The sequence below is a fragment of the Carassius auratus genome, unplaced genomic scaffold (genome assembly GCF_003368295.1).
Source record: "Carassius auratus strain Wakin unplaced genomic scaffold, ASM336829v1 scaf_tig00009860, whole genome shotgun sequence".
NCBI classification, from domain to species: domain Eukaryota; kingdom Metazoa; phylum Chordata; class Actinopteri; order Cypriniformes; family Cyprinidae; genus Carassius; species Carassius auratus.
The window spans coordinates 135,411-158,130 of record NW_020524083.1 but is presented as its reverse complement, the minus strand read 5'-3'; the positions used below and the strand labels follow the sequence as shown (position 1 = coordinate 158,130).

At 38.4% G+C, this 22,720-nt stretch overlaps 1 protein-coding gene across 1 annotated transcript in view; it reads left to right on the top strand.

The window, feature by feature from the left end:
* LOC113072681 (receptor tyrosine-protein kinase erbB-4-like) overlaps positions 1 to 22,720 on the top strand; it is a 107,775-nt gene that overhangs the window by 33,108 nt on the left and 51,947 nt on the right. Inside the window, exons 4-6 of the mRNA XM_026245653.1 lie at positions 2,788 to 2,974; positions 21,721 to 21,855; positions 22,348 to 22,413. Of these exons, the coding sequence (XP_026101438.1) occupies positions 2,788 to 2,974; positions 21,721 to 21,855; positions 22,348 to 22,413 (388 nt within the window). The remainder of the gene's footprint in view (positions 1 to 2,787; positions 2,975 to 21,720; positions 21,856 to 22,347; positions 22,414 to 22,720) is intronic.

Sequence of the window (22,720 nt, the reverse complement as noted above, 5' to 3'; positions counted from 1 at the left end):
ACTGTGATCCTACATTTGTCAGGTTTTGGTAAGGGAGGAACTCAGGTGCAGACAGGGATTCTCAAACAAAGGGTTTATTACAAAAAGGGGAAAACAAATCCCACGAGGGGGAAAACACGGAGCAAGGTAAAGACTAAATAACTAAAACAGGACTGGACTGACAAGATAAACAAGGACTCTAAATACTAACTATAAACACTCACGGTAATACAAGGACTTCAGCGGGTACAGCACAATCTCACACACAATCACAATTGTAGGACACAGTTGAGGTACAATCACAATGACAATGAACCGACGCAAGACAGAGCACACTAGGAGATCTAAATAGGGGTACTAATCAAGACACGACAGGTGTTACAGATAGGACAATCAAGACACGACTAGGTTAACAAGGGGGGCGGGGCAAGGGAACGAGACAACACAAGCACATGGCCCAAAGACAAGGCCATGCGCTTGTACACAAAACACGGGTCTGTCATGATCCTGCCTCAAGACTAGGAAAAATCAAGGACACGAGGGCAGAATCATGACAACATTATTCAAAATTACGTCAAGCTCCTGTGATTTCACACCCTTACAGGAATGGCCACAAGGCTTTCCTCCACTGACCACCAGTTATTTTTATGAGGTTTGCATTAAGTAATGTAGTAGACAGTGATATTTAAAGGCCAAACGCGGTAAACACCTTATCGACGATGTATACTTTGTACAGGCAAGCCAAGCAGATGAACCCAAAAAATAAACTCAGTGTGTAATAAGTGTAATATTAAATGTTTTCCCACAGAAAACCATTATAAAGGTGACACTTAACCATTTAGTGCATTGTTTTCATATTCCGGGTTCATTTTCATGCTCACCTGCATAAAACACACATCATCAATAATGTGTGAACTGAATTTGAACTGTTTTTAGTGATTGAAATATTGCAGCGGGTGATATATATGGATTTCTAATGGCCAAAACGTGCATTTTGTTCATGTCTTTATTTTATTCTTTTGAGAGACGATCTAAATATTTTTGGATTGGAACAGATAGAAAATTGACAGTCTAGTGCTGCAGGTCTATGACTGTTTTGCTTGCCAGGTCTTCGAGCCAGTCACGTGACCAAAAACTATGCATTAGGCAGCTTAAACCTCATTTAGAAATAAATTATTTATTTTTTACTGCTTGCTAAATTGCTAAAAATCAATTAGGAATTGCGGCGCGGAACTGTAACTGCAGTTGAATCAGACTGTGTTTTTAGGAAGGTAATAATAATAATAATAATAAAGTCAGTTTTCTTTTTCTTTTTTATTATTTCTTGGCAGTTAAAGCACTGGTCCAGTGATTGTTTTAATGTCCAAAGGGTAAGAAAACAAATTAGTTTCAAAGTACTGTTATTTGAGAGGGCTGTGAAAAGCAAGGTAATCCTTTAATTAAATAAGGCAAATTAGAACCAAATTAGAAACTATCCCCATGTCCTGGAGGCCTGTGTAAGGTTCTGGAGGATTGTTGTTTGTTGCTAGGTAACAGAAGCTGCTGATGACAATAACAAACACAGATTTAGTAGTGAGACCATCCGAGATGTGGATGAGTTTGAGATTGGGAGAAATTTATCTTTGCATTACTTGCTCACCAATGGATCATCTGCTGACAATGGGTGCCGTCAGAAGAGTCCAATCAGCTGATAAAAACATATACAATAACCCACAAGCAATAACATACAATATCAGTCTTCTATCCATTATATTGCTTTCTTCAGTTAAAAAAAATAATAAATCTTGTCTGAATAAGAAATATGCACATACAAAGCACTGTTTACAAGTGAAAACAGTTCTAAACAAATGTGTTGATTAATTTTGATGTGAGAAGGCAACAGGGGATGGACTGTTTAATTGGAGGAAGCATTATTATGGATTATGGACTATTTTGGCCAGAAGTGACACTTTACATTTAAAATTATGGATTTGTTTCTTATAAACGCACACATTTTTGCTTCATGAGATGCAAATTTCTGAACCAGAATCATTTAGACTATTGTGAAGTGTCTATCAGCTGTTTGAACTCTTATTCTGATGGCACCCATTCACTGCAGATGATCGATTGGTGAGCAAGTGATGTAATGATAGATTTCTCCAAAGCTGTTCTGATGAAGAACCTGATCTTTATCTTGGATGACCTGAGGTAAAGTAAAAAGGACATTTTTAATTTCAGGTGAATTATATATTGTATAAATCCTCAGTAGAATCTCTCTGTATGTATGTATGCATATTTAAAACATTAAAATTCATACAACAATTATTTTCACCTGCTGTTGGCCTTGAAGACCCATCTGAAATTTGATATAATAATGATCTCTAGTATTGCAGGTATGCGACAGCTGTCAGTGTGTGCTTGGTCAGCTCTTCAGATGGATTTCTATGACTATAGTTCCAGTATGTGTGTGTCAGGTCACTACAGCTATATCACATTCACTTCTTCTGCATGAAATAGACCTGTCCTCTGTGCCTGCTAATGATACGCAGTATGAAACAGTGATTGGATGTCAACATGATTGATGTGGTGTGTAGAGGGAGGGTCCAGCGCTCTCTTGGGCCATTATCTCTTCATATTATATAAAGACTGTCTGATGAATCGACTAATAGACTTGATGATGACGTTTTGGTAAAGCCTTGACTAAAGGCCAAACTACATCCTTGAATAGCCTAAAGAAAATGATTCATGGCATTCACCTAAGAAATGTACAGTAACTCTACAATGCATTTGTTCAGTTTAAAATGTATATATTTATTTGTATCTCTGCAGTCCATCCGTGAGGTGACGGGTTACGTGTTGGTGGCTCTGAATCAGTTCGACTATCTTCCTCTGGAGAACCTGCGGATCATCCGTGGCACTAAACTGTATGAAGGACGCTACGCTCTGGCCATCTTCCTCAACTACAGACGAGATGCCCACTTTGGCCTTAGACAACTCGGCCTCAAGAACCTGACAGGTATATTCTGCTAAATCTTACACATTTTTCTGATATTGTAACTGTATTGAAGTTTCAGTTTTTGCTGTTTGTATTTATGTCAAAATTTGTCAGAAAAGGTACATCTATTTCTGAAAAAGATCTGTAAGATTCTACCCTGACAGCATTTCCCCAAAACAACAGTTTGAAATGTGCATTTAAGAAGGTTTAGCAGTTTAAAAAAAATAAAATAATAATAATATATATATGTTTGTTCAAGTAAAGCAAGTTATTAAAAGTTGAACTTCTTTTCACTTAAAGTTCCATCTTAAAATGCTTTATAGATACTTTTTAGCTTTTTTTGTTATTCAACAGTCAACATACACGACCATATAAAAGATCTGTAAGATCAATTAATTATTATTATCATTATTCCTTTTGTTCTGAAAATGAATACATTAATTCAGCAAGGATGCATTCAGTCCAAATGAAGTATTAAAATACATTTGAAAAATATTAAAATAGAAAATGTTATTTTAAATATTAGTTATTCTTTTAACCCTTTCACTTGTGAGATTAAAATATTCTAGCGGCCCCCCCCAGAGTGACTTTTTTTTAGGTGACCTTCACTTTAGAATTTTTTACTTTATTGTTTCCATGGCCATGCATCATGCTTGTCACATGATACACCGCGGCCACAATAACAGAGTATGATAGATCCTTTTATTTTGTTTTTCCCCTTTTATTTTCCCAAAATATTCATAAACTTGCTTACCATATCATCAACTACCTGATATTCCAATTCACAATATGTGCGAATGAGTGTGTTTTGTCGTTTAAAAACCATTCTAAATTATCTTGATTGTGATCTGTAATGTGAGATGGACGCCGCCATGTTTATTCGCACTGCAGTTCAGGATTTATCACATGTGAATTCATCAATTTCTCCCAAAATACATGCAAATAAGTGGCTGGAGAACAGGGATAAGAATATAATTAACTTTATGTTTACTTACACCACACGTATGTGTATCTGATGTTAATAAAACATATCAGCAAATTATATTTTAATGGATTGTTATTGCTGCTTCCATAAACATCTGGGCTGAACTCTAAATGTATTGTTTTGTAAGTACTTGTTTATTTAAATGTCTGAAACCTAAAATAAACAGTATGAGGTTAAAAACACTTCATAGTTGTGATTATATGACAAGTGCAGTGGCGTCTCAGCATCAATAAAAAAAATAAAATCTTACTGACCCAGACATTTAAACAGTATTGTATATGCAATTGTTGGATAGAAGATTATGAAGAGTAGTTGTTAATTATTTTTCATACTGCAGATTGGATAGTGTTAGTGCATTAAGTTTATCTAAATGACTTCGTAGACTGAGTCTATGATTGTAATGTTTAAATGTCTGACAGGTGTATGTGTATGTTGTGGTCTTAGATTAAATTAACATAGCAGGGAATGGTGTATTTGAACACAGGTCTGATAAGATTGCTTTTGATAATGTCTTTCATGCTATGCAGTGTGGCGGCTGTGATAATCATGCAGATGATGTCTCTCATATAAATTATCCACTCTTCATTATATGACTGCATTTTATCTTATGAGTGTATTGTATTTTATTTGAGCATGTTTTACAGATGTTTTATTTTTTATTTTTTTCTTCAGCCTTGCTTGGTTGCCTGATAGAAAGACTTTTGTTTATATCTTATAACACGCAATATAGAAACTCATTTAAGAACAATATTTTCAGATCCCAGGTGGGATGCATAAAGAGATGGAGAGAATAAGAAACAGCTCAAGGAGTCAAACAACCAACAGACAAATAGAAGAAGTTGGTTGCATCTCAGAGCCAAACAGCCAGAGGCGTGATAATGGTTGTCTGACTTCTGATGACTCATGGACAGCCAATGGAAGACCAGAGGAGTCCCGCAGGTGGTACGGGGTCACAGTAGGTGATGGGAAGAAAGTTAAGAAAACCACTAGCATGCCCAGTAGTCATATTGCATAATCATGTATCATTAATCCCAAATATGGCTTTAGCACTTTAATGGCTGATTAAACAATTTCTTGGTATATAAATAAATAGAGCATTGATAGTCTGGGTATCTCACTGCCATTTTGTCTTCTTTTCTTAGCGTCTCCAAATATGTATCCTTTTATTGTTTCTCCCATCATTGTGATGAAGTGTCAGGTTGCATCTTTGAATTAATTGGGTACGATGCATGTACTTCAGGATTCAAGAATTTTGAAGTACATCCTATTCAATTGTTTTGATAAAGGGGAAACGAGATGCATTTCTTGTTTCCACATTACTTATACTTCTGACATTCTGTTTTAAATACTATAACTATTGGCAGTAAACAAAGTGTCCAATATTTGGCTTCTGACCACTGAAAATACCTTACAAATACTGTTGTCTGAGCTCCACTTATGACATTTGTGTATCTTTTTTTTTTATTTTTACATTGAAAAACATAAAAATCATTAAGTAATAGGCTATTTTCTATCCTGGTTTTGAGGCTGGCTCGAGAATTGCTCCGTTTTTACGGGCGTGCCACAATGAAGACTGGGAAGTAAATGCCCAATGCCATGATTGGATAACAGATGCACACATAGTGCAATAGATGCACACATAGTCAGGACAGATCAAGCAATCTCTAACAAAGCAATAGTAAAAACATAGTACAAATGTTTTTTACTCACATTAGTGTGCTGCGCCATTCTTGTTGGATCCGATTGCACAGCATTGCCTTTTAATCTCAGTCTTTCTGCAAATCCAGCGTCGACCTGTTTCTTGTTTACAAAGGAATCTGCTGAGAAATGAAGCAAACAAATGCTCAATGTTTTACTCATGTGAGCTGGAACTTAATTAAAAATAAAGTTCAACTACACATTCCTAATATTTGAATCCGAAGGAAGATTATGCAATGATTTAGTTCTTCCACAACCAGGCACTGCACAGTATTTTTCTATCTTTAACAACATGTTTATTGCTTTGTATTATCCATTTTAACACCACTTATGATATTTCCCTACTATGTCATAAGCAAATCTTTTGTGGAGACCGCATTTATCTTATCAATTACAGATAGGCACATTCAGGATCTGGCGTTTGCTGGGCCTGGTGTCAATGAAAGCTTTTATTTAAAGGGATACTCCTCCCAAAATGAAAATTTTGTAATTAATCACTTTCCCCCGTTCCAAACTCATAAAAGCTTTGTCCGTCTTCAGAACACAGTTAAAGATATTTTGAATGAAAACAGGGAGGCTTGTGACTTTCTTATGATATGCAGAAAAGGTAATTTACAGAAATATTCACATTTTATGTCAATTATGCATAATCAAATGTGCCTAGAAAAATAGCAACTAAAACCTTGACAGAATGATACGTTTGTTCTCTCTTTTTTTCATTTTAATTTTTTTTTTTTACAGAATAAATAATACAAGCCATACATTTCTGCTTTGAAACCTCTGCAGACTTAGAGTGCATCATTGGAAACACTATTTTTCTTACTTCTTACTATCTGAAAGACAAGTTTATTTTTTATATGCCAATTATGCTGTCGATAGATCCTAATGCACGTTCAAACTGGAGCATTCGTTTAAATGAGTTAGTTACTGTTTACAACCACAGTTTATCAGTGGAAAATGTGCACTAGAATCAGAATAACTTCATTCTACACCCAAAAGCTTGCAAACAGAATGTTCCAGCCCAGTGTTGCAGGACGTTGCACACTATTTATGATACTGCAACAGAGCACTTCATAAAAAACAATGCTGTATATCATAAACCCTATAGTCAGCAAGAAAATGACTGTGTCCAATGATGGGAAGAGCTGCACATTTGAGGTAACGGTTGCCCTTTGAATTCCTCTCTAAATTCTTTAAATCATATTTTTAAGCTTTGAATTTAGCTATTCCTCCAGCATGGCTGGTAAAGTGATTGTTGAGGCAGTGGTAACCATGTTTCTGCAATTTTCAGTATGAGTTTTAAGAGATGAAAGTTGTTCTTCAGCCCCTTGAGATATTCAGCACATTGATGATGAATGACTCCTTTGATTATGGCCATGTGCTCCCCTCTCATGGTTCCTCTACACGGCTCTGCTGCATGATCAATAGCTTTCATAAGCAACTCATGATACAATAATGGCTGTAACCTTATTTTCTGTGTTCCTTCAATCAAATGTTGCTCTTCTTTGTCTATGCACTCTTAGATGACCTCTATATCCAGCATTTTATTATTACACATATTACACAGTAATGAAAGGAGTCTAGTAGACTGTGAATTCTCTAATGATTCCATTGTTGAATTACACACACACTCCACTTACGTACATGCCAAGAAGTCCCAGAGTGCACTGTGCAAAGAAATTATGCAGAATAGAGTTGTGTTGGTATTCAGCAATAGGATAAACAATGATAATGCACGCACAATATTGTTATCGTGGACACTTCAAAATATCGTGAATAATTATTTATTACAAATTAATCATTTTGTATTTTTATTTAAAAAATGTTTTTTAATGCATTATAAGAATACTTCTCCCATCAACTGGGTACAATGCACAACACTGGTGTAAGAAGTGCATGGCAGAATGAGTGAAAGAGACTTTTTGACAGCTGATGGTTCGGATGGAACAGCAGAAATGCCACCATTAAACTGTTATTCCTGTAACCAAAGCCGCTGCACTACTTTCTGTTTCTGAAGAGGATTTAAGTGTTTTAACTAGATAAACACTTAAAATAGTCTAACACACATAAACACACACACACACACACACACATTTAGTCGGCATAGGAAGAGGGGTTGAAGCTTAAGCAGTAAAGAGAAGAGAAATGAAGACATTAATCTATGGTACAATTTGATATTCTGCAGATCTACAGCTTGAAGGAAACATCAGTTTCTTAGTTCAAACACACCTCTGTAAAAAGGTGCAAATTATAGTCTTGTCTGTCTGAAAGGGAGTGCTGATGCAACCTGAAGGCTTAAGTTGATCTTGCCTGAAGTTGGTTGATGAAAAAGAACCAGTTTGAGTATCTTGAAGTGGAAAGACTATAGGCTGAAAGCAGTTATGCAATTCTAAAATGTTAATTTGAAAGAGTTTGTTTCAATACATAAGCAAAACACTAAAAGAGGAAAAATTATGATGATGGGGATAATTGGGTACTTGTCCCTACATTTCTCAAGTTGTTAAATCTGGAGGGAGACAAATTAGGATGTACTGTACAGTACAAGGCTACATTTGTCTGTTTCAAGGTGAATTTAGAGTGACAACTCTTCATCCCTTTGAGTTGTAAAACAATCTGATCTTGATGTGTGTCTTTGTTACCACTGTAACCAGAGGCTTGGTTTTCTCTAAAACATGTTGGGCAGGGGTATTCCACTATTTGTTTAACATAACAAATACTCATGTGTCTGATCCACCTCATTCATTACACCATTATTTAACATTAATTAATTCATTAGTCAGCATGAACTGCCAATGATAAATTATTATATAAAGCATGTATTAATTTAATTTCATAATTACTTAGTATTATAATTGGTGTGTGTGTGCTTGCACAGGGTGTGTGTGTGATGCGTCACGTGCAGTAGTGTGTAGATGTACTTGTAGTCAGTGCATGTTGCATGTTGTGTGCTGCATGTTGCTCCTGCCTGCTACTCTCTGCTTTCAGCTACTGCTACCGGCTAGCCCCTCTAGTGGAGGTGAATAATAGGAGCCGAGTATGTAAGCCTACTCCTGCCGGTACACAGCCTCTCTACCACCAAGACTCCTGCAGTGCCTCCACGTGGCCACACACAGATACTGGGTGCCGCAAGGCCCCAGGCTAATCTGCAGGGAATCTCGGAGCAGCAGTGGGCCCCAGAGGCACGACGTGCAGGCCCACCGGCGTGTGGATACGCCCTGGTGTCTGCCAACCACTGCCCCCAGCTAGGGGTCAAATAGCATGGGCCGATGGGGCTCATAGCCTTGGATGGCAACCTGTCTAAGAGAAGGTCACTCTGAAATAAAATCGGGAATGTGAGGAATTGCGCCCCACAGTCCAATATCAACATAGTAAAGCCAACCATGGAGCACAAAGACATCCCAAATCCTATACTTCCAGCAGCGGGAGTCCGTAGGAACATCTCGGCGGATGGTGGTGCTGGTCCTCCTCCTGGAGGATACCATGACAACGGGACCTTAAACTCTGGGATTGTCCCGGGGAGGGTCCTGTCCGACTACATACCCTGTCCAATGCAATCATGCGCTGTCGGAAACCAGTTGTTATGGGAACCTTCAACGCATGCACAGCGAGAGAAGAAGCGAGGTTGATAGAAATTGCACATTGTGCAGAGGAACGGGGAGTGGAGATCCTGGGGGTCCAAGAACATAGGAGAGTGCACACTGATGACCTAATACTGTACCGCAGAGTGGAGAGATGCACGTTTATTTCCACATCAGCATGGAGGAATGATGCCCAAGCCGCAACAGGTGGTGTAGGGTTAATGCTGGGCCCACAGGCACATAAGGCTCTACGTCGGCTTTACCACCACACCGACAGGATCATGTGTGCAGAGTTCTCAGGTAACCCAGTAACAACAGTCATAGTCGTGTACTCACCCACCAATGTGGTGCCATTTGACGAGGTGGATAAGTTCTTTGAGGACCTTGTAAGAGCGGTCCGCGGCGTCCCAACACACAACTTCCTGGAAATTCTTGGGGACTTCAATGCGAGGCTTGGACCAGAGGACGTACCCTTCCCCTAGCACGACTCTACCAACCGCAATGGCACCTACCTCACTGCCTTCCGGAGCACGAGTTACTGGCGGCAAATACCATCTTCCGGAAGAGAACAAGAAAGAGGTGGACCTTCCGGGACCGAGCCTCAGGAATGCTACTGCAGCTAGATTACATCCTAGTGAGGAAGAAGTGGAGGAACTCCATTATGAATGCTGAGCTATACAGCACTTTTAGTTCTGTGGGCTCAGACCACCACGTGGTCTCAATGAGAGTTCGCCTGAGCCTCAGGGTTCCCAAACCAAGTCCCAAAATATGGTATAACTGGAAAGCTTTCTCAAGTAACCCTGGCCTTCTAACCAGATACACAGTGGAGGTGAGACGATTCCAGCAGCTGGACAGGGGAGCGGAGGCAAGCGGCGAATACAGGAGATTCGTCACAGTAAACAAGGAGGCAACTAGACTGTGCGTGCCTCAGATGGAGAAAGTCAGAACCTCCCTGCGATCAAAACATCCAGAGGTCATAGCAGCACGTGGGATGGTGGAGGAAGCCCGCCTCAACTTTGAGCGGGAACCAACTGCGGAGAGGCGCAGTGAGCTGAACGAAGCCAAACAAAAGGAAAGAACTGATGGAAAGAGTGCAGAGGGTGCAGGCGGCGCAAGGGGAACCGCAGTATGGGGAGGCCTGGAGGGTCATCAATGAAATGACGGGGCGGAATAGGACAAAGGAGGGACAGGTGAAGGGACACAGCCCGGAGGAGATGGTGATGACCTGGTCAACCCACTTCAAAAGGCTGCTGGGGGAAACAGCAGACGCGGCTGAGGAAGAGGAAATACCATCAGACCTCCCAAACCTGAACATCAACGATGGTCCCTTCACACTCGGTGAGCTCGTCAGGGCAAAAGCCACAGTAAGAGTGGGAAAAAGTGCTGGTCCGGATGGCATACCCCCAGTGGTGCTGAAGAACTGTGACTTTGATGACATCATTCTAGAGTTTTGCAACCTTGCTCTGCTGCACAATCGGCTGCCTGATATGTGGTCTCTATCAAACATCGTGCCAGTGCCCAAATCCGGAGACCTCTCGAAGCCGGAAAACTACAGAGGCAACAGTCTGACCTGTAGTATTGCGAAAATCTACAACCGCATGATTCTGAACAGGGTCCGGCAAGCAATCGACTCTCATCTGAGAGTAAATCAGAACGGCTTTCGAGAAGGGCGAACTGCTAGAGCCCAGATCTTGGCACTCAGGAGATTGATAGAGGAGGTGAGGAAGGACAATCTGACTGCAGTCGTATGTTTCATAGACTTCAAAAAGGAATTTGATTCGATTCACCGAGGTACGATGGTGAAGATACTGAAGGCATACAGAATTCCTCCGAACCTACTCCGGGCAATAGAGTCCATGTACTCAGGAACAAGGGCCAGGGTGGTGACTCTAGATGGCAACAGCGAGGAGTTTGACATCCTGGCTGGAGTTATGCAAGGGGACACACTAGCCCCCTTCCTCTTCATCATAGTCCTTGATTATGCGCTCAAGAAGGCAATCAGTGGGCGAGAGCAGGAACTTGGCTTCACACTGACACCAAGGAAGTCAAGTCAACACCCGGCAGTAGTCTTGACAGACCTTGACTATGCAGATGACATCAGTCTGCTCTCCGACAACACGGAACAAGCACAGGAACTACTACGCAGGGTAGCGCTAGAGTGCACCAAGGTTGGTCTTAGGATAAATGCAAAGAAAACTGAGGTCATGACCTACAACGTTCCACCAGAACATCAACCTCTGATAACAGCAGGAGACACTGTGCTGAAAGAAGTTGAGGACTTCGAATACCTGGGCGCATGGGTCAACTCAACTGAGCAAGTTCTAAAAGTGAGGAAGACACTTGCATGGAGGGCCCTGAACGGCATGAACAGTGTATTGAACTCCAACCTTTCCCGCCAAATCAAGCTCAGCTTCTTCTACGCGACGGTAGACTCCATTCTCCTCTATGGCAGTGAATGCTGGACCATGAATGCAAGCTTAGAGAAGTCCCTGGACGGGTGCTACACCAGGATGCTGCGTGCAGTGCTTAACATCAGCAAGAGTGAGCATGTAACCAATAAAATCCTATATGAGGGAGTACCAAGAGTGAGCAAGAAGATTGCTGTGAGGAGAATGAGACTTGCAGGACATTGCCGAAGGCATCGAGAGCTGCCTTAATCTATTCTCAAAGTTGGGTTGGGAGCTTGGTCTAGCCGAGCTATGATGACTTTCACCTTGATATTTTATATAACCGACTGACTGAGGCCAGCCTAAAAAGATGCTCAGGACAGTTGACGGGCCACTGCTGCGCATCGTCACGAAAGCTTATCTTTTTCACATGTTTTTACGCCTTACCGCATCCAAACACAAGACGCGAAAAAGCTGAATGGAGTAGCTGGTTACTGGTGTTCGGTGCGGATAGAGAGAGAGAGAGCCGCGTACCGCATTTCCCTAAAATCATGGTGATAAAGTATACTATGATAAAAGCTTCAGCAATTATTGCCACATGAAAATTGAATGCGTTCATATGCCTAATAAAAGCATTATTCAATTGATTGATCTTGTATCGAAAGGGGCCCTTTTATATGTATATTCCACTGTTATATGTTCAATGCATAATCATGAATAATTCCATCTTTCCAATAGCCAAATTTTCTCTAATAATGAAACATTGACATGAAAACATGCACTTGTCATTTAATATGCAAACTATGCATTATCTTCTTACTCAACAGAAAATGGCAAATCATAACTTACTGCGACTAGTAATTCTGGTTTGTACATGTCTTTTACAAGCATTTAATAAAATACCTGTTGTGCACATGCATGTATATGTTTCTTTACCATTTTTCTGATCTGTGTAAAGGTTATGAAAAATAATCTATAGTTATGAAATGCAAAATATCATTCTAATTTATAATTAAATATCAATTCTGTCATCTACTCACACCATGTTGATCCAAACCTTTATTATTTTGTATAAACAGTGCATAACAAACCCCACCCCTTCCCCTCTAAAAATTGATCTATTGTATGAAAAAGATAAATGAGTGTATTTTCCCCTTTAGAAAAACAAACAAACAAACAAAACAAAAAAATCTGAAATTAGGGGTCTATTCAAATAGAAAAACAACTTTTTTGTTTAGTATTTAATCAGAGTGTATATAACTGGCCATTTGAAAGTTGCTATATTTACTTGGTGATATAAAATTATTAAATATTTATTTGTTTTCTGAAGGTTTGGTGGTTAAGTTTGGTTTGACTCCTTGATTCCACCTTGTTATACCAATTATTTATTATGTTACACAAATCTCCATTCAACCCAACACTTGTTTTGTTTCCTCATATGTTTGCTTGTGCACATCCCTGGTGGCTATTAATGCAATAGCCTTGATGTGAAACATGCTTGCCACCCACCCCCACAGAGCCTCTTGGACTAGCATGGGCAGTCCTCTGCTCTCCTCACACAGCCTTGGCTGCTCAGTTAGTAAACACTTTCTCACTTCTGAGCTTCTGTCCATGAACCCAAGGCTGGGCCTTCATTGTGTGGATGTTTTTCATCCATCTGGTCCCCTTTATTGCGGATGCATTTCAGTGATTTTGTGAACATGATTTGTACTGAAGAGCAGCTGCACAGATTCTTTTTGAGTTGTTCTTTTGACTTCAAGGTCACTTAATTAAGCAGTGTTGTTGGCTGTATGATGTGCAAAGTGAGTTGTGAGCACCATATTCACCTTATTTGGGAAAATCCAGTGAAAGTTGCAATGAAACAGAAGTAGTGACAGACGTTTTCTAGAGTATACTGTCAACATCAGTTGTTGGAGGCAGATGGAAGCAGCTGAATGCAAACTTGAAGCAGTGAGGCCTAAATGATTGAAGAGGTCCTGCCAAACGCAGGGACCTCTTAAAATAGTAAAAGTGGATTTGGACATGCCCTGAGTGCACCTGCACCGTGCGCTTTACACTTTGCGTTGAGGTTGTTAAAATAGGGCCCAAGAACTGTAAAAATATTTAATTCAGTTTCTATAACCTCAAACATTCACTTGGTGATGTAAAACCACTAAATTTAAATTTGTATTTTCAGAAGGAACAAAAATAGAAAACAAAGCAGAAATTCTACAATAAAAAGCCTCTCTGTTTGCGTCTTTAGCTGCTGTTTTGCTATAGCTATACTGTGCCTAGCTGAAATAAGCTGTGAACATAAATTAACTTTCTAAAGCTGTCACCTCTCACCCTAAATAATGATAGTTATTAGTACTTTGATTTTATTTCCAAAGCTATTGTAATAGCATTACTTCTTGAATATGAAATTATGTCAGCAAACTCTGTATTTCCTACCATCAGTCAAGAACAAAGTGGGTACAGCAAGAGCGCTTTGTGGGTAATAATTGGTTTGCCTCTGAATCTCTCAAAAACAAAGCCCGTTCATTGCAGCTGAATGTGATTAAAACAGCTCTCTGAGGACTTTGTGCGGTGGGGATATAAAGAGATCTCCTGACTCAATTCTGGTGGCAAATTGCATTCTGGGTGTTCCTTCTCTCGGCAGCCCTTCTTCTTCCTTTTATACCTAATGCGAAGCTCCACCATTAACTGTTTAACTCATCATCCCTATGGAGTGCAGTCGGAGCATTTAATGTCAAACATAATTGCAAGAAACTTCATGAAATAGTCAAAGGTCTGTCATTATTAGGCGGTTTTGGCATCAACAATTTGTGTTAATCAAGGGAAAACGTAATAGTAATAGATTGTCATTTTTTGGGTCATTTGGGTGCTTGAGTTTTGTTAAGGTCGTCTTTATTCTGTTCTGTATAAATAGTTGTAAATAATCCACCCTACTAGCATATAATTAATAATGAGAAAGTTTTAAATGCCCACCCATTGCTCATTAACAGACTTTCTTATACTTACTGCACATACATTTCTGGAGGTAGATTGGCATGAAGATTGACATTTCCAGTATGAAAGCCTTCAATGAATAGTCATGCACAAGTCTTTGAGAAAACTATGAGTTGTATTTGTGAAATGCCAGGATGACAATGAGTAACTGGATTTATTGGATTCAAATCTTTGCAAGATATGTATTTGAGACACTACTAAGAACTAAAACAGAAATTCATGTTCAGTCCGTGTATAATCTGTACATGTACTGCAATTTTTGGACAGACATACATTTGAATTGAATTTCCGTTTCAGTTTATTTGACACTTTACACTACTATTCAAAGAGTTTGGTGTCAGAGTGATTTTGTGTTTTTAAAAGAAGCCTCTCATGCTCAACATAATGCTATATTTTGAAGTATTAACATATGTATACTTTTTTAATGTAATTTATTCCTGTGATGATAATGCTGCATTTACAGCATCATTACTGTAGTCTTCGGTGTCACATGATTCCTCGGAAACCAAAAATAGTCCTTCATTCATAATTGCATGTGTAAAACTTGTGCTGCTTATTTTTGTGAAATAGTAACATTTTCATGATGCACTTTCTATTTACATTATAAATGTCTTTACAGTCATTTCTAATCCATTTACTGCATCCTTGCTGACTAATATTATTTAACTTCTTAATCAATAATAATAATAATAAAAATCTATAAAAGGTGCAACAGGTGCATAAACCTCATATTCTCTAAATAATATTTTAAATATAAATATTTTGTAACATTATAAATGTCTTTATACCATTACATTTATCATCACTGATGTGTTTAATGTGTCCTTGCAGAATAAAATAAAAATAAAAAATCTTATCCTTTTCTGCTACTTTACTTATACTATACTTATATATATATATAAAAACCCTTTCTATAAACTAAGATTATGTGCAATGATGCTGCAACCTAGTGTGTTTGTGCAGTAATTCACAAAGGAAAATATCTGCTGCAGTGCTTCCTAATGTACCGTAATCTACTGTGACAACAACTAATTGTGTATTCCAAGAGGTTGCCAGTTTGTTTTACCAAAGGGGTTTGTGTGTTACTGGTTTGACATTGAGAAATGTCTTATTCGTTACTGTGAGACATTGTAAGTGTAAGTCAGTTTGCTTTGAACTCTTCAGTGTCTCCGTAATCGAGATGGCATTCATTGTGTCAAACTGAATGCAGTGTATTGGATATAACAAGCCACCCCATGTCCTTTATTCATTATCGGCACAATGCAGTTCGCTGGAGAGCTGCAATATCAATATCCCAGTTGATCTTTGTCTTCTCTTTATGAATGGACCCAATTTCAAAGGTACCTGCTCGTAAGGTCAAATCCACCTTTCACCAAACACAAAAATTTATAGGTGAGAAATGTAAGGTGCACCTGCAAGCTTGGTCTTGCAGAATGGCCTGTGAGATTTCAGCAGTATCATGGGTCTACCAACCTTGCAGTCTTCCCTTTTTGAGACCCTGCTGCTGGCTGTGATTTCTGGGACGCTATGCTATCACTACCAGCCAAACTCCCCTCCCTGTGTGGCTGAATAATGAGACACATTGTGAATGTGGAAGGGGGGTTGAATGGTGGAGGGAGGCAGTGACAGAGGGCTAGTCTGAAGAGGATATTTGTGGAAGTGGCACTAAGCAATGGGGAGATGGAAATGGAAATATTATTGGCATTTATTTTGATATAAATAGTGTGATTCTGCAGATCTCTCATTTTAATAGGACCTTGTTTTCTTCAGCAACCATTTCAGGCTCTATGGGAAATGTAATAAGGAGTAGCAAAGTGACTTGATGATATCGGCATGTCAGTCAAGCCCTCAGTAGTAAACATTCTCAGTGTTTTTGACTCAAAGGACCTCTGTTGTCCAAAACAATATTCAAAGGCTCTCCAATATAAGCCATTTCTGGTATTTTTTCTGTAACCATGACAAAGCTGTTTTTTTATTTTTTTATTTTTTTTTTATTTTTTTATTTTTTTATAATAGAAACTGGAGGTATTTAGATATTAAATTACTTAACCAAAGTTAATTTTTTGATTTCAGAAGTTTTAAGAACTGGATGTTGTTCTTCAGATAAAAAAAAAAATAATAAAAAAAATTAAAAAAAAATAAATAAATAAATAGAAAACAGTTATTGACTAAGGAAAACAAAATGAATTGAAGTAATATTTCATAATATTACTATTTTTGGTTCATTAATGGAGCATGTATAATATACTTTTTCAAAAAAATATTTAAAAAATCACACAGCCCCCAAACTTTTGAACAGAAGTGTACTGTATTTCAAAGTATTATAGTATTATTTTCTGATTGAATCACTGTACCATACTACTGCAGCACTACTTTTTTTGAAGAGCAAATGTTATAATTAAATGCCTTTTATCATCTGTTTGGTGAAGAAGAAGAAAAAAAAGTGAAAATCAAAACTTTTGTGCTATTCCAACATGATGCTCATCTTATCGAATTACCACAATTTGCAAAACTTGGATTTACAGTAGATTCATTTCCCATTATGAGCACCACATGTTGTCGTATCTTTTGATTTATGGCCTGTGATTGTTTTTAACATTTGCCAGCAAAATCCCTCGGAGATACTGAGCTGCCAGTCGAAAAGACAGCAAACATAAAGCAAAGCAATCTTTAGAAAGTTTTAACAGCTGTTATTTATTTATTTATTTATTGTTCCCGTGCATATTATTTCAATTATCGGGACGATGCATCACATTTGTCACACTGATCGACTGTGAAGCAAAAAAATGTATGATGACTGAAATTTAATCAGAAAGCTTTAACACAATTACGGATATCCACGAGGAGGCCCTCCTCCACACAGTATGCACTCTCAGATATGCTCACATTTGTCATGCAAAACGATCTCTCTACTGCTGTCAAAGAAACTAATGGAAAACACTGGGATTTCTTTTAGAGTTTTGTGTTGTGACATTTATTTATTTTTATTTTTTGCTCTTTTAGCCAAAGAAAGGAAACTGGATTTATTATTTATATTCCTATGTAGAATATATAAAAATGCTCAGGTTTTTTAACTCTGTCTATATTGTGAATGAACAATGAGGTGTAAAAGTGTGTAAATTGTAAATTGTCCGTTTAAAATTTTTCTTTCTTTCTTTCTTTCTTTCTTTCTTGGAAGATTGTTTTTATCCTCCAGGAGGATAGATTGTTTAGTGTCCGTGGCGTAAAGATGATGGAGAGCGATTAATGTTGCTGTGAAACTTTACAGGTACAGGGCGAGCGTGAATTCACCAAGTACAACATGTTCCTGAATCAACAACCTTTGTTGATCCTGCAACAACATTCCAATCATCCAATCAGAACTGAGATATAACTTTTCAGGAAATATCTGTTTTAGGCTTACAATCAGGGTTGCTACTACACCCCTTGTTAATCAGCTATCATTTCCTACTGTTTTTAGGAATGAATTATGGGTAGGGTTAGGTTTAGGGGTGGAGATTGGGTTTAGTCTGTATTGTTGTACAATAACATTGATCCAGGATCATAAAAAAATGTTGCTCCAGGAATATGTCTGGGAAAATCACGGCGAACACAGGTACAGCCACCAATGTGTTGCCAGATCCAGTCATTATAAGTGTCTTTGGACTTAATGTGACACTTTAGGAAACTATATCGATATTGATATCTTATTTCCAAAACACAAGATTTTAACTTATTTAGGTTTATTTATTTATTTATATTAGCAATATCTGGCAACACTCTATTACTGGCACTTAAATTGAATAATCAGTCATCAAAAAAGGCCCATAGACAGTGTTGGCAGTTTCTTCACTACTAGTGTCATCTAGCGGAATTACAAAAATAAAGCATGTTTTCGAACAACCTTTGCAAACAGCTCATATGCTCATCATGAATTTCTATTCCCATATTGGTCAACAACTTTTGTTTCAATCTGCCACGTACCAGACTCTCGCTATTGGCTGCACTAAGGTACCAAATGCAATTATTAGGAAAACTTTTTGCTTACACAGACGAGGTCTCTGCACTGAATTTGAAGGTAACTAAACCTAAAATATTAAGTAGTTTTAAACATTGTTTTATATCATTATTTTTTTTTTCAGACCATAAAATGTGCAAAACAAAATCCATACGCTTAGAATTTAAAAAAGGTAGCTCAAGCCAAAAAGAGGCTGTACTATCATAGCAAACTGCTATGTGTGTTTGGATGTGTACCAGGTCCGATTTCTTTCCAGACTCATTCATGGTGTTTGGAAAGCTCAGTACAGTACGATCAGCCAACCATGCAAGGTGTCTGATACACCTTTTCACACTCTTAGAAGGGAGCCTGGCACCAGAGAGGAAGATATGGACCGCAGGCTGATCTTGCTAAAGGCGAAAGACAATTATGGTCATTTACAGATAGAAAATAAAAACACATTTTTATTCTTAGTTATTGTAATTAGTCACACTGAGAATGAGACTGATAAATTCAAGTGGAATCTGGAATTGAATCTGGCCACTTATATCTGCTCGTCAGACTCGCATATGCTTATCACAACCAGCGTGACAGTTTCCACCCATCTGAATGGTGCATGGAAATCTGAGAGATCTCTCCAGGATAACATAAACTTTTGAGATTATAAGTTGTATGCTGCTTGTTGAGAAAAGCTGAAATCAATGAAAGATATGCACAGAAAGTATCAGTGTGTATGGCTTCCACTGTAATAGCTTTGCCAGCTTAGGCATGGAGTGGAGTACAGTATGATAAAAAATATGGTTGTGTTTGTGCCAGTGTTATTTAGTATTATTTTTGTATACTATTATATTATTTATTAATGTTTGATTTAGCTTTCATTAATGTATAGTTATTTTAAATTTTATTTTTAGTTTGTTTTAGTCATTTTGTAATGTACTTTTGTCAGTATGATGAAATTATGGTCGTGTTTATATCGTTTTCAGATTATTTACTGTATATATTATATTATTATATGTATCAATATCTTAAGTTAACTTTATCTTTAAAAATGTATTTTAGCTAACAGTTCAATTAACAACAGTTTAAGTAAGGCAGTGCTATAGTTTTAGTTTGTTTTTCATCTTGTTCATATTCCATCCATCCATCCATCCATCCATCATCTTCCGCTAATCCGGGGCTGGGTCACGGGGGCAACAGTCTAAACAGAGATGCCCAGACAAAGGGCAGCCCTGCCGCAGTCCAACATGCACCGGGAACAGGTCTGACTTACTGCCGGCAATACGAACCAAGCTCTTGCTCCGGTCGTACAGGAACTGAACAGCCCTAAGCAGGGGGCCGCCGACCCCATACTCCCAGAGCACCCTCCACAGGATGCCACGAGGAACGCGGTCGAATGCCTTCTTCAAATCCACAAAACACATGTTGACTGGTTGGGCAAACTCCCATGAACCCTCCAGCACCCTGGAAAGGGTACAGAGCTGGTCCAGTGTTCCACGACCGGGATGAAAACCACACTGTTCCTCCTGAATCCGAGGTTCCACTATCGGCCGAATTCTCCTCTCCAGTACCCTGGCATAGACTTTCCCGGGGAACTTATCCTCTCCTTGAACTGTCACCTTATCGTGGTTTGAGTACCCGAATGATCCTGGGAGCTATGTTGTCTGGGGCTTTATGCTCCTGGTAGGGTCTCCCAAGGCAAACGGGTCCTTGGTGATGGGCCAGACTAAGAACAGTTCACAAACCCCTTTATGTTGGAAAATACACCAAGGACCGAGACGTTGCCCGGCATGGCGCAGCCGGGGCCCCACCCTGGAGCCAGGCCCGGGGTTGGGGCTTGTATGCGAGCGCCTGGTGGCCAGGCCTCCCCCCATGGGGTCCGGCCAGGCTCAGCCCAAAGGAGTGACATGAGGCCACCCTCCCGTGGGCTCACCACCTGCAGGAGGGAGCGTTAGGTGTCGGTGCATAGTGGATCGGGCGACAGTCGAAGGCGAGACCCCCGACGACCCGATCTCTGGAAACTGAATCTTGTTCATATTGTTTTTTTTATTTATTTATTATTAATTCAGCTTTTATTTAAATTCAAATAAATTAATGAATAAATAGTGGTCCCACTTTATACTGTGTCCATAATACCTGTGTACTTACATAGTAACTAAATATGTATGTAGTATGTAACCACAGTGTAAGTACACATTGGCACATAGTATCTACAGCTGTAATATTTCTGTAACTACACATATGTAACAACCCTCAGGATGGTTTGTTTAAGTACAAATGTGTAACAGGACATATATAACTACATTTTGTAACAACAATATGTTTAAGAGTTACTGGAACAATTTGATCCAAGGGCTGGAAATGTGTAGGTTTAGAGATATGTAAAGTGGGAAAAGTTGGATTTCGAGTTGGAGTTGGTGCACCACTGTAATACCAGTGTACTTACATTTTAACTCCTCAGGAACTGTCCACTTAATATAAAGTGTAACATTCTGGACACCTACCAACATTTCTATGTAAAGTCTAACTTACTGGCTTCTGCTGTGTAACATCAGAGTAATTAAATCTAACATAAAGTGTAACACTTTCATGACACAGTTGTACTTTCATTACCAAAAAGTGTTGTTACCAATGACCTGTTACACAATTGTACTTACACATATGTGTCGTTACATATGTGTAGATACACAAACATGTAGATACTATGCACCAATGTGAACTTACACTTTGGTTACATACTATGTACACATATAGTTACTATGTAAGTACAAAGGTATTAGGGACACAATATAAAGTGTGACCTAAATAGTTTTAGTTTTAGCCAACAAAGAGAAACGCTGCTTTATTGTGTACCTAATAATTTCCTGGCTAGTCTGTCTACCTGTTACTTACTGCTAGACCCAAAAATGAAGTGAACATTAAAAATGTATAAATGTCATAATTTATAGACAATATCAAAACAGGTGCCATTTATTTTGAGGGGGGAAATAGGTGTGCATGTAACACACCTTACATGCATATTATTTCACACAAAAAAAAGAAGAAGAAAAAAAGAAGAAAAAAAGGTGTGGCCATTGTGTTAGGGTGTCAATCTTCAGCTACTATACTTATTATAACAAGCTGAAATTTTTTTTTTTTTTTTTTTTTTTTTTTACCAGAAATCTTGAATGGAGGTGTGTATGTGGATCAGAACAGGTTCTTGTGCCATGCTGACACCATCCACTGGAATGACATCATCAAGAACCCACGTTCCGAACTTCTGGTGGTTCCTTCCAACAACAGTGGCAACTCATGTGAGTACTTCATTGAGCAGCTTTGTCAAATGTTAATTAAACTGCATAAACACCCAAACGATGGAGCAGGTGGCCATTGTGGTTCTCTCTCTCTCTCAAAAAAAAAAGAAAAGAAAAAAAAGAAAAGAATTGTAATAGTAACTGTCAAAGTTCCATTTATTTATTCTGTGAATGTTGAGCAAGGTCCTTCAAACTCAGTCAAAAACTATTACATCTACAATAGGGAGCTATTCTGTGCACAAAAAGAAAAGAAAGAAACTGCCTGTCAGTAGTACAATTCTAAGGCTGAGTGGATACATTTTACTACCAGTAGAATACGAGATGTGGTATGAATTTTACAAGCTAAGTCAAAGACGAATTCAAGTTCACTTCTAGTGTCTGAACTATTTCTAAATGACCGTTGTTTATACATTGGACTGGACAGAGTCAGTTATATTGACATTATATGGAGCACTGAATGTCATGGTTGATTATTCTAGATTCTTTCCGCAGGCAGACGGTGTCACAGATCTTGTAATGGACGTTGCTGGGGTCACCAGGAAGACCAGTGCCAAAGCTGTGAGTTTGAATTCATATATCTACATCTACAATATTCCACAGCTTTATTATTGTCTATTCAGTGACACTATAGCAGTTTTAAGATTATAATAATCTCTGGATACTTACTTTATCTCAGATGCTCTTCTTAAAATTCCTTAGGGAAAACAGAATTAAAAGTATCATAATAAGTATGAATGCTATGCATACTAAATATACAGTCCTCTGGAGCCAAAGATGGCTTTCTGTGACTCAAATGTAAGTCGCTTTTGGATAAACTGTTTTGAATAAAAAGTTGACCACACTTAAAATTCCTCAAGGAAAGATA